General features: G+C 45.4%; 1 protein-coding gene across 4 annotated transcripts; it reads left to right on the top strand.

The window, feature by feature from the left end:
* Nucleotides 1-303: 303 nt before the first annotated feature.
* vegfaa (vascular endothelial growth factor Aa) lies at nucleotides 304-10,869 on the top strand. 4 transcript variants are annotated; one of them, XM_083761538.1, is made up of 8 exons: nucleotides 304-1,037; nucleotides 1,871-1,913; nucleotides 4,324-4,520; nucleotides 5,149-5,225; nucleotides 5,340-5,372; nucleotides 7,130-7,270; nucleotides 7,391-7,423; nucleotides 8,846-8,968. In XM_083761538.1, exons 1-7 carry the CDS (start codon nucleotides 972-974, stop codon nucleotides 7,407-7,409), a joined length of 576 nt encoding a protein of 191 aa, XP_083617664.1. In that variant the 5' UTR covers nucleotides 304-971; the 3' UTR covers nucleotides 7,410-7,423; nucleotides 8,846-8,968. The 4 variants fall into 4 exon arrangements, 3 of the variants coding, with proteins under 3 accessions (XP_083617664.1, XP_083617665.1, XP_083617666.1); XR_014569060.1 differs by lacking the exon at nucleotides 8,846-8,968 and adding an exon at nucleotides 10,224-10,869 and having other exon boundaries at nucleotides 7,130-7,423; XM_083761539.1 differs by lacking the exons at nucleotides 7,130-7,270; nucleotides 7,391-7,423 and adding an exon at nucleotides 10,224-10,869 and having other exon boundaries at nucleotides 8,846-8,977.
* The last annotated feature ends 640 nt before the right edge of the window (nucleotides 10,870-11,509 follow it).

Genomic DNA, 11,509 nt, shown 5'->3' on the forward strand with positions numbered 1-11,509 from the left:
TCTCCCCCGTTAGACTCGAGTAGGCATCACTACAAGCGAAAGCGTAGGCTATAGCTCAATTACGCTACGCCAATCTATGGCGATTTGTGGAGCTGAAATCAAACATTGGTAGCCTACCTATCACACCACACTCTATGTTCACAGCTCTTTGGCTGTTATACTGAAGTCTCCCAAGCAGTGCTTTATAGGTTCCACCCACCAAACCCGATTGTAGCCAATAGGCGTGCTTTCACTCGCTCTCCCTTGTTGCCTGATATCCAATTTAATAACCCATGAACATAAAACAGAATACACGAAGCGAGACAGAGAGAAGGTGGTGTCGGACAATCTCCCCCTTTTCTATACGGACGGATGCCCAAAAGCTTAAAAAAAAAGAAAACAAAAGGCATAACAAAAGGAAAGGAGTCAGTTATTAAAATAAAAAGAGAAGGGAGTGTTTCCAGCGCGGTTCAAAAGGGATTGATAACGGATCACTTTACGCCGGCAAACAGTGCCTGACTTTCCGCTCCTGTGATCAATGGGCACAACAAGCAACACGCAGAAAGACCAGTGCGCAAAGTTGGCGTGACGCTGCATGCAGTCGTTTTTGACACCCGTCAGAAAACATTAATTTTGGGGAGGATTGCTCTTTTTTCAAGGTGTTCCTCTTCTTACGTGGATACAGAATAGAGATATTTCTCTTTGTTATTGGATGACCGACGCATGTTGGATGATACGTTTCTTGTTGGTGCGCTCTTGAAAGGCTCCATTTGGAGACAATTTCAACACGTTAATTTTGACGGATTCCTTCTCAGGTGGCGCGCCTTTCCTGGGTGGACGATATGGATATAATATGCTTTTGATTTAGTCAAGATATTGTTACAGCCTACTTCGCATTTTTTTTGTGTGTCTGTTGTTTTTTATTGTGAAGCATAGCGGACAGCTGATATTTCAAGACAACGGTATAAATATATCCCTTTGGAATTACAACCATGAACTGTGTTGTCAGTTTGATACAAATCCTTTTGGCAGCGGTTCTTCATATCTCCACTGTAAAGGTGAGTCCTCTATTTAAATATTCACGAGTTTAAAAAAAAAAAGTATAATAAAGTTGTTTTATCAATGAGCGCTTCTCTCAGTGGACAGTATAACGCTCAATTACAATCGCATATCCTTTTTGTTTAATATCATTTATTTTAAAAACATTTAAAAAACTGATATTTATTGAACGTGTCAAACCTATATTATTCTGATAGAGAGTTCTATCTTATTTTCTTTCCATGTCACAGTCATGGTGTGAACTCACTTAAACGTCCTAGCAATAATATAACCGCTATTTGTATTGTCTGTTATGTTGAGGTTGTGGCTTTATAGTTATTTTCCCAAGCTATTCATACAAGTCTCTAGTCTGCTCCAAAGGGGCTGTCTAGCTGTCACACGCGGCGCGCCTGCATCATGCCACCCCAACAACACGACACAATCGACCGGTTTCTCACGCAATACCTAAAGTCGGTTGCAGGCTGCAGCCTCAGAGATATGACTAAGCCAGTCTCACTGCAGGGGTTAGTGCGTCTGTCCTGATGGTGCACTTGCTCACACACACACACACACACACACACACACACACACACACACACACACACACACACACACGAGGCGGGAAAAGTGACACTCTCTGTGTGTCCTACATTGTAACGTAAACCCATTATAGAAATAGAACCAGTCATGGGTGAAATTGATATGTTGTTTACACTAGGAGCACCGATTCACGCCATGCATGCCACGGCATATGTTTTATATGTTAGTATAGTAGAGGCAGTTTATAGAGGCTGTTTTAGGCTATAAGGCTTAATTGTTTTCTGATTGGTCTCGTCATGTGCGTCTTTTGCAGACTGCCAGTATAAACAAGGAGGTGGCGAAGAGTAAAAATGAAGGTAAGTGTTCTATCTAAAATACCCCTATAGCTATTAAAACAGTTTTTATTATATCTATTATTATTATTTATTATACTTTTTATTATCTGTAGCCTACAACAGTCGCCCATTGAGCCACCTAGCGGTCAAAAGGGGCAATGCTCGTTTCTCTATGAGAAGAAATGTAGGCATAATGTACAAGTCTAGGAGCACTGGAGCAGTAACATTTACGCGTGTGTATGTGTGCGCGCGTGCGTGCGTAAATTCTTGACAGTGGTTGGTGTGGTGGTGCATGTGAACTGGTGATATACCACTGTTATACAGGCTATAGCTACAGCCAGGGTTGTTGTTCACTAGATTCCCATAAGCAGAAATAAACAGCACATAGGTGAAAGGTCTGATATGGGACTTTGGAATCGCCATAAAAGAGTTCAGCACGATTCATCAAGACGGTTTATAGGAGGAATGGTATTCCCACGCGAAGGCTTCAAAAAATAATGCTTTGTGGGTCCTTTTTTATTTTATTGTTTTTATTTATTTGACCTTAATGTGTCTGGTGGACAGAGAACAATGTGTGACCATACCTATAACTGCATGGTTCATGTTGGATGCAACAGACAGTGAAGATTGGTCCGAGGCCATAGACATGACAGTGTATTGGTGTTGTTTACTGATTAGTTATGTTATGTCCATGCAAAGATTAGACGGGTTCTTTGATAGTAGACAGACCGAAATAAGACTTTCTATGTGGCATCACATATGAATATGTAATTGTTTTTGTCTGTGCAAGGGAAGCAACTCCCTTCCCCTTTGCTCTACCATCTGCAAGCTCACCCTGACCTTCAAACACAGAATGTCAGACAGCCAGACAAAAATGTAATCAGAAACACATTAGCCACCACAGACTCCCTCACACTCTCCACCACTAAAAAGCCATAATGTACTGTATGTACATCTCAATAAAGAAAAACAAAACAACATAGAGATTTGGTTGTTAATCAAAAGTGTTTGTTTGTCTTATGAGCCAATCATTCACTCAGCAAGCACCCATTCTAGTCCCTGATCTGGATGGCTCTTAGTTGAGCAGGTGGCTGCGTGTTGTTAGTTTGTGAGTGACCATCGTCCATCCACTGGGGCATCAGCGGTTTAGGAGGTAGAGTGGCCGCTTGGGAATCGGAAGGTTCCCGGTTCAATTCCTGGCTCCCCCTGGGTCGAAGTGTCCCTAAGCAAAACACCTAACCCTTACTGCTCCTGATGAGCCTTGCATGGTTTCCTCAGCCCTTGGTTTGTGAATGGGTGAATGTTACTATGCACATTGTAAAGAACAGTGGCGAAAGGTTCTATATGAAATTCACCATTTACCTCTGCATCATGTCGGCCAGGTCTGCATATGGGACCAAACAAAAGGGCCTGAGAGTAAAGTCACTGAGCCACATGCAGTGTCAGTTTGGTGCTGGAGGTGGTGATAGTGCATGGTGGTGACTGTGGTTAGTGCCAGAGGATGTTGTTGTAGCATTATGCTAGAAGCAGGCCCTGTTCAAGGGTGGGCTTTCTGGGGTCACATGTCGACGGTGAACCCTGGCGCCGCACTGCCCGAGGTCACGGCTGCTCTGGTGACCCCAGAGGTCAGGAGTTAGCAAGGGGTCGCTGGGAAACCAGTCTGCCGGATGGTGGCATGGATTATTCTGGGATGGAGAGGGGAGGGATGTATAGTGGCTGGCTTGATGTTGCTGACGGATAAAGGTGGTGTGTGTGTGTGTGTGTGCGTGCGTGCGTGCGTGCGTGCACACATGTACACATGTACACATGTATGTTTTGTATACACGGTACACGCACACAAAAATGGTCATTAGGTTTTCATCTGTGTGTGGGATCATGTGTGACGTCAGTGGGCTTTGGATTTTGAGCAGGTTTGACATCATTTCTGTTTTGCCAGTAATTATTAAGACTCTTCATCGGCACAATGAGCGTCTGTGTTTTAGCTGTGGCCATAGATCGGTGATTGTTTGCCTTCTAAGCTAGCTTTAGTAATGGGCACTACTCAGGAAATGAATGCCTGTACCTTTCTTACGTTGACAAAGGGGCACAAGTGCTCTCTTCCAGTGCTGAGCGGAAATGAGCAGTGAAGGGATGACAAGGGTTTTGACTGAAGTAGAGTAGGGATGGGGGGGGGGGGGGTGAAGTGCAAATAAAAGAGACAGAACCAGACTGCATCGGTACATAGAATAGAAACATGATGCCTGGCCCTCAAAGACATTTTCCAAGAAGTTGAATCTGCTGTAGTTGTAGACTATTCTCCACTTTGAAGCGTTTTCCCCGCTCCGTCACTAAAGTATCCCACAGTGTGATTGATTATAACAAATAAAGATGGTGAAGATGATGATGATGGTGGTGGATAGACAGTAATGTTCTCTTCTCTTCTCCCTTGCAGTGGTCCCCTTCTTGGATGTATATAACAAGAGCATTTGTCAGACGCGGGAGATGCTGGTGGACATCTACCACGAGTATCCCGAAGAGATCGAGCACACGTACATCCCGTCATGCGTGGTCCTCAAACGCTGCTCGGGCTACTGCAACGACGAGGCGCTCGAGTGCGTCCCTTCGGAAACACGCAATATCACAATGGAGGTGAGCTGTTACAATTTAGGCATTTAGCAGAGGCTCTTAATCCAGAGCTATTTACAGTAAGCAAGAACAACGCTTGGTTACCTACAGTAGGTCTGGGTGGAGGACACTTGATGGCACATATACTGTAGACCTTTCAAGTCCCACAAATGTAATGCCCTGACCCCTCTTCATCCGGTCTACGCCTATTTCTCTTTCTCCCTTGCTTCTCAACTGTGAGAGAGACTGCCTCTCTCGCGAGACTGAGTGTGAGGCAAGTTAGAAGTGCAGGCGCAGGGAAAGTGAAATGGCAGGGCTTGGCATGTCAGTTACGTTGTTTACCCCTACACACCAAGGCTTTCATGGGCCTTGGTCAAGTCGAAAACCCCTGCTGGTATTATGGGTCACTGCTAGTTTGTAAATGCAGACCGTGTGCAGGTCTCGAGGCCTTTGTAGAGTCACAGCAGCGTCAGCAGAGTGGAGGTCAGAGTGCTCTAAAGTTGTGGTCTTTTCATGGCGGTCACAGAGGTTTCCTCAAAATAGAGGCTAATGTTACAGAAAGGGACGAGAGGTGAGGAAGTGATCTGATTTATTTTTGTTTAGTTTAGTCTCTAAATTTAAACCACATGTTGTTGTGTGTCCCTCCTTGCAGGTATTACGAGTCAGACAGAAGCAGTCGCAACATACTATCCAATTAAGTTTCGCAGAGCACCTAAAGTGCGACTGCAGGTAAGGAAACGTTACATCTTGTAACTCTTCACTTCAACAGTTATATTCAACACATCTGACATTCATTTTAACATGTATGTCAGAAACATGATCGCTTTGTTTCTGCCCTTTCAGACAAAAGCCGGAGGTGAAGGCAAAGAAAGAAAAGTGAGTACGTGTTTATTTTATCATCTTGTCATGTGTGTTTTGAATGAAGAGGGGATGGATGAGAATGTGTTCAGTTCAGCCCTGATCGGAAACCTAGCCCACTGTCTTGCCTAACCACAGTATTCTTACATTACGCTCAGACCAGTCAGTGTGAATGATCATGGGGTATTTACTGTACTCTGTAAACAGTAGACAAGAAGCAGTCAGCCTGGCACATTTAATACCAACAGACCTCAGAGGAGCTCATGTGAACAGAACCACTTTAGCAGAGTGAACAGCAGCACACCAGCACCGCTGGAGCCAAAGCGTGGGCTGTGTTTACCCCTCCCTCTCCTCGCTGAGCCCAGTGTGTCACTGCAGGGGCAGAAAGAGAGGAAGTGCATCAGCGTCTCCATTTACCACGGTGCTGCCGGTCTCCCGGGGGCAGAGGGGACAGGGCCACGGTGCTGCCGGTCTCCCGGGGGCAGAGGGGACAGGGCCACGGTGCTGCCGGTCTCCCGGGGGCAGAGGGGACAGGGCCACGGTGCTGCCGGTCTCCCGGGGGCAGAGGGGACAGGGCCACGGTGCTGCCGGTCTCCCGGGGGCAGAGGGGACAGGGCCAGCGGCCAGTCAACCATTTTCAGGCCTATAGTTCTGCATGTTCCCTGCTGCTCTTGAGAGGAGAAAAAACAGGTCCCCCCCAAGCATGCCTCACAGGCTCATCCTCTATCTCTATCTTTACTGGGCTCTCTCTCACACACACACACACACACACACACACACACGTCACACACTTTTATGACGGCGGGTTTTAGTGCTTTATGGTGCGGTTGTACGACGACTGAGGCCTTGCTTCAGACCACCCGCTCCCACTTGCACCCTGACACTAGTTGCACAAACTCGACCCTCGGCCCTCGGCTACTTCCCCATCTAATCATAGCAACAGGTGTCATGCAGTTAACCCATTTTTTATTTTTAGCGTTGTAAATAGTGGATCATGAGCCTGGAGACGTGGCTGAAACGCGGGCGGTGTGGCAGCTGACGTGTGTGCATGTGTGCGAGGCCGGCCCGGTGCATGCGTGTCTCAAAGCCACCTTCTCTGCAGGTCAGAGAATATGCCTCCTTGTTTAATTGGATTTGATGGGCGTGCGTATGTGCCTCGGCCATGCCTCGCGGGGTTAAAGCCGCCTCCGGGGATCGGTGGAGGAGAGATGGAGAGATCATGTTAGCTGAGAAGGCTGAATCAAATCCGTTTGTCATGGGGCTGAGCCCAGGCCTCGCTGGACGCCTGCCTGTCACAGCGCACGTAGGCATCCGATTCACCCTATGGCAAGGCAGGATGGGGCTCTGCAAAGAGTAAGACAACATGCTCATTCATTGGCACACACAGGCATGGGCCATGGGCACATGCACACACACACATTAACAGGCACGCACACACAGACATACACACACACACAGACACACACACACACACACACACACACACACACACACACACACACACACACACACACACACACACACACACACACACACACATACATACACAACAGGCCTGTTTTGTCGATCAATACCCCCTGCTAATGAGGAGACTAGATTAGAAGCCAACCGCCCTGTAGATTGATTGCGTCCTGTTTGGCTTTAACTGCTATTGATTGATTTCTGCACGAGTGTTCCTGCTTCCACTTAGGCCTCTCTCTCTCTCTCTCTCTCTCTCTCTGTCTCTCTCTCTGTCTCTCTCTCTCTTCTATTCTGCCCTCTTCTCTGTTTTCCAGGGGCAAGGGCCAAAAGAGAAAGAGAAAGAAACAGAGAGACACCGTCAGGATCGCTGAGGCTGAGGCCTATACGAGCGCTGCGGTGCGTGTGAGCACGGTGTCTCTCTTGGTGGTTGGCTTGATATCGGTGGAACTTTTTTGGTATTTTGTCAATTAAAAGTTAACATATTTTTTTATTGGAACTTATAAGCTCCCTTTTTTTTTTTTACAACTATCCCCCTTTTTTTCTTCTGTATATACATGGCCCAACATTTATTCCAGTGCCGTGGCAGTGATGTGATGTGATGCTGACAGGTAATTATTAAGCATGGTTGGGGTTTTTATAACTATCTACTGGCCCACACTTTGTCAGCTATAGTGGAAGCCAGGTTGACTGTTGGGTCTCTTATCTGCTTCCATGTTGCCTATTTGTTTCAGACGATAGATGATGCTTTCTAAAGATAGAAGCCAATAATCAGTAACAGCTACTGTACAACGGCTAAATACATGGTGTTTAATGTAAGTGATCGTAGCCTTGAGCACAAGGAACATTGATATGTTATGCTTCGGCTTATCTTGTTCCTGTTGTCACACAGGAGGTCTCGGATGTGACACAAAATTGACCTGTGCTTAAATAGGCTGCATCATTCTGGCTTCAAGTGTTGAGTCAAGGGCAAATACGTTGTCGTCTGAGACAAAGCATAGCTTCTCCACTGCACCATAGTCAGTCACCCTTGTATCTGTCTCTGTCTCTGTTGTGTCTCTGGCGTGTGAACTCCCATATCATAAGTTGGTCTTTGCAAATGATTCCGCGTCTTCACGCAGTCTACGTTGATTTCAGAACAGGCTGGCGAGTAGAATGTATTCTTTGACACTTACCTCATCCCAACCAAAACCTTATTCAGTAGCACTTTTTAAATGTTCATTTGGAAAAGATTCCTGCAAATAAACCCACCTCACTGATTGCACACACACACACACACACACACACACACACACACACACACACACACACACACACACACACACACACACACACACACACACACACACACACACACAGCTTAACATTTAGATCTTTATAGGAATACAGTGTATCATCAGTATAAAACTTCCCTGTCACAATAGCACACATGCACCTTATAGTAGATCTGTTTATATCAATGTGGGTTGTGGGTTTGTGTGCGGTGCCTGGCTGGGGCGAATTCTGCAGAAGGCCTCATCTGCATACTTGCATACTGCATACTTTCCTTCCCATGTCCTGTGCTGCTTCACTTAGATCCAATCACACAATGTGCTTGTCATGCTATTTTAGCAAGGAATATCGAACATAAAAGAATGAAAGAAGAGAGTTTGTGACAGATTGTATGCTATGCATGTTCAGATTCAACAAGTGACTATCTCTGTGCTGTGGGACGGTCACGTTCTTACTTATCACACAGTACCAGATCCTCTCATCTTGAGACTCGGGATGTCATACTATGTAGCTAACAGTGATGAGAGTCGATGCTGATGATGTTTTGTATTGAATTGTTATCTGTGATGAGGCTGATGACATTAAGCAAAGGAAAACAAAATAGAAGCGCATTGATACAGTGCCTTCTCTCTATGGTGTTAAGTTGTTAAGTTGTTGTTTATTAGTTTTTTTGGGGGTGCATGAGTGTCTGTGTCTGCCTTCTCTGCAGGATTCGCTCTATAGCTTAGAACTCTCTCTCTCCCTTTTTGCTTCCCTTGCAGCCACTGTGAGCCTTGCTCAGAGAGAAGAAAGCGCTTGTTTGTGCAGGACCCTCTCACCTGTAAATGTTCCTGCAAATTCACACAGTTAGACTGCAAGTCCAGGCAACTTGAGTTAAACGAAAGAACTTGCAGGTTTGTTTACGTTATGTCACGATAAAACAAAAAGTGCCTTGAATTTTCCTCCTGTCCACTTGAACTTTCCATCTTCCCGTTCTTCTCTGCTCTTCTGCCAGGGCCTTGAATGAGGTTTCCCGCCGAGCTGCATGCTCCTTATACCTGCTTTTGTGTGTTGTGTGCTGGTGTCTGGTCTGTGGTTCTCTATATATGTGCTTACAATGTCCCTGTCAAATGCAGCAGTCTCTTGGTCTGCCGAACATAATGTTGACTTTGTGATTACTGTTGACATGTTTTACTGCAAATTGGCAGTTTAAGTATTTTGTGTATAGCATTGTTTATACTGCCCAGCTGTGACTAAAACATTGTAACTATGATCTAATTTTCATACACACCAAGACTCGTACACCATATTGGGTCAGTCTGAATAGAGCAGCTAATGGCCCATGCACAACACACCACACATCATATTGTACCATTAGTTTATCTTATCCAATCTCTTTCCCATCGGCACAGGGATATATATAACAACCTATGTGGGAGGGGGAATTTCATTTTATTTTTCACTCCCAGACAGACGTGTTTATGCACCAGGCCTCTAAAGACAGAACTCATGCACGTCACTAACACTCACAGGGAAAAGGGTTTCCCATGGTCTATTGATTGTGTGGAAAGCTCGGGATTGAGTGAATGCAAGATATGGTGTCTGTGTCGCCTTGCTCTGACTGATTTTCTACACCATCGTACGACAGTGTCACTGGCTTTGGCTCGCGACAGTGTCGTACAATGAGCTATAAATCATAGGCTTCATCTATAAATATAAAAAGTAAATCCCCACTCATTCACTAATCCGTAGAATCAGACTGATTTCTGTTGGTGTGACTAACGCCTGCACTCAGTAAGCAGTCAAAAATACTGTAGCAACTGTGAAACGCCACCTCTACTGAGACACTTCACAAGGCCCTGCAGTGTTTAATGACCTCCCCTGACTTAACCACTTCCATGACCTCCGAACTCCCAGGGCCCCCCACAGCGCGCTGCATTTAGTCGAGCCATCACACACTCTCGGGTGGGGTGACCAGCAGCGACATGTTTCAAATTGGCCACTAGCCACTATGCGGTCGGGGGTTGCGGCCGGGGGGGGGTGTTGGTGGCACCCTGCGTTGGGGTGATGGGACTGTCCTGACTACATTCCTACTAAGAAGCTGACTGGCTGCTGCTGCTGCTACCCGATTAACCAATTGCCGTGTCTTGTCTTCCCCAGATGTGACAAACCAAGATGAGACGAGGGCATGGGGGGAGTGGGACGATGGCATGAAGGAATTCTTGTCTTGGCACAGCACTTTGAGGAAGCATTCCCTGCAAGGAGTTAAAATGGCAACGCAAGAGAGATCGAGCGAGAAAGAACAGTCGGGACACAGAGATCCAGCCGTTGAAAAATATATATACGTATTGATACACAGTATATGTGTATATGTACATAATGTGTTTATACGTATATATACAGTATATATTGTGTGTATATATACTATGTATGTACACATATATTCTGAATGGACAATGACAATGTGTATTGCTGCTAAAAACAGAGATATTATATAAGTTAACGAATGCGCCGCTGGCGTGTGAATGGGATACATTTCTGTGCCAGTCTGTTTGGTCCTGCACATGGATAGAACTGGGAGATTCCCTCAAAAGAAAGAAAACTGGTAGATTCGCTCAAAAGAATGGGGAAAAAAAGAGTTTTTTTTATTTTATGTAACACTTCACTGGATGCTGGTCTGCTGTGGATATGATTTATGTTAAACGAAATGATACGAGTATAAACATTGAGCAAAAGATTTGTGACCACAACTTCACTTGAGAGGTGCAATGGGAGCCTGACTCCCCTCGGAACTCTGATAGAGAAGATGAGGAAGGGGTGGGGAGGGGGTGGTGGGGGGGGGGGTGGGTGGGCGGGTGTATTTGGGGAGGAGGGGGAGGGAGGACGAGGAGGAGGAGGGGGAGGCACTCCTGTTGTGCTTGAACTTAAATGGCAGGTCCAACGTCTATAGAGAGCTGTCAGAAAGAAGAAGAAGAAGAAACTGTTTCCCTCTGTCATGTGATGTCACTTCCTCCACGGGGTGAAGTTCTTGTCACCACTGTATCGACTAACACCCAATAGGATTCGGTGTGAGAATATTTGAAAAGGGATATTAACGTAGGTATATACGGAGACAGAGAGTAAATAGACGAGTTGATTGGACGACACCCACGAGTTAATGGTGGACCCTAAGCCACCAGAGTAATCAACGAGCTCAGTTTTTCCTTATTTAATGTATTATTATTTTTTGTTTTCCAAAGAGATGATTGCACATCCTCATAAGAACTGTTCACTTCAACGCAAACGCAACGATCTGTATATACTTACCTGATATCCCTTTGTCTCGTTAACTACATCTAATTTATAATGCTAGAATATGTTCAGTATTCTATGTATTTAAGTGATATATTTATATTCAGTGTTAATAGTTGATTTTCCTCTTCAACTGTCAACGCTTTCAACAATCT

Source organism: Protomyctophum parallelum, assembly GCF_964188405.1.
Source record: "Protomyctophum parallelum genome assembly, chromosome: 3".
NCBI lineage: Eukaryota > Metazoa > Chordata > Actinopteri > Myctophiformes > Myctophidae > Protomyctophum > Protomyctophum parallelum.

Excerpts from the sequence above, each read along its gene's own strand:
- vegfaa (XM_083761538.1), top strand. The coding sequence starts at position 972 with ATGAACTGTGTTGTCAGTTTGATACAAATCCTTTTGGCAGCGGTTCTT. Across the intron at positions 1,038-1,870 it reads TTCATATCTCCACTGTAAAG|ACTGCCAGTATAAACAAGGA; the intron begins GTGAGTCCTCTA and ends CGTCTTTTGCAG. Across the intron at positions 1,914-4,323 it reads GGCGAAGAGTAAAAATGAAG|TGGTCCCCTTCTTGGATGTA; the intron begins GTAAGTGTTCTA and ends TCTCCCTTGCAG.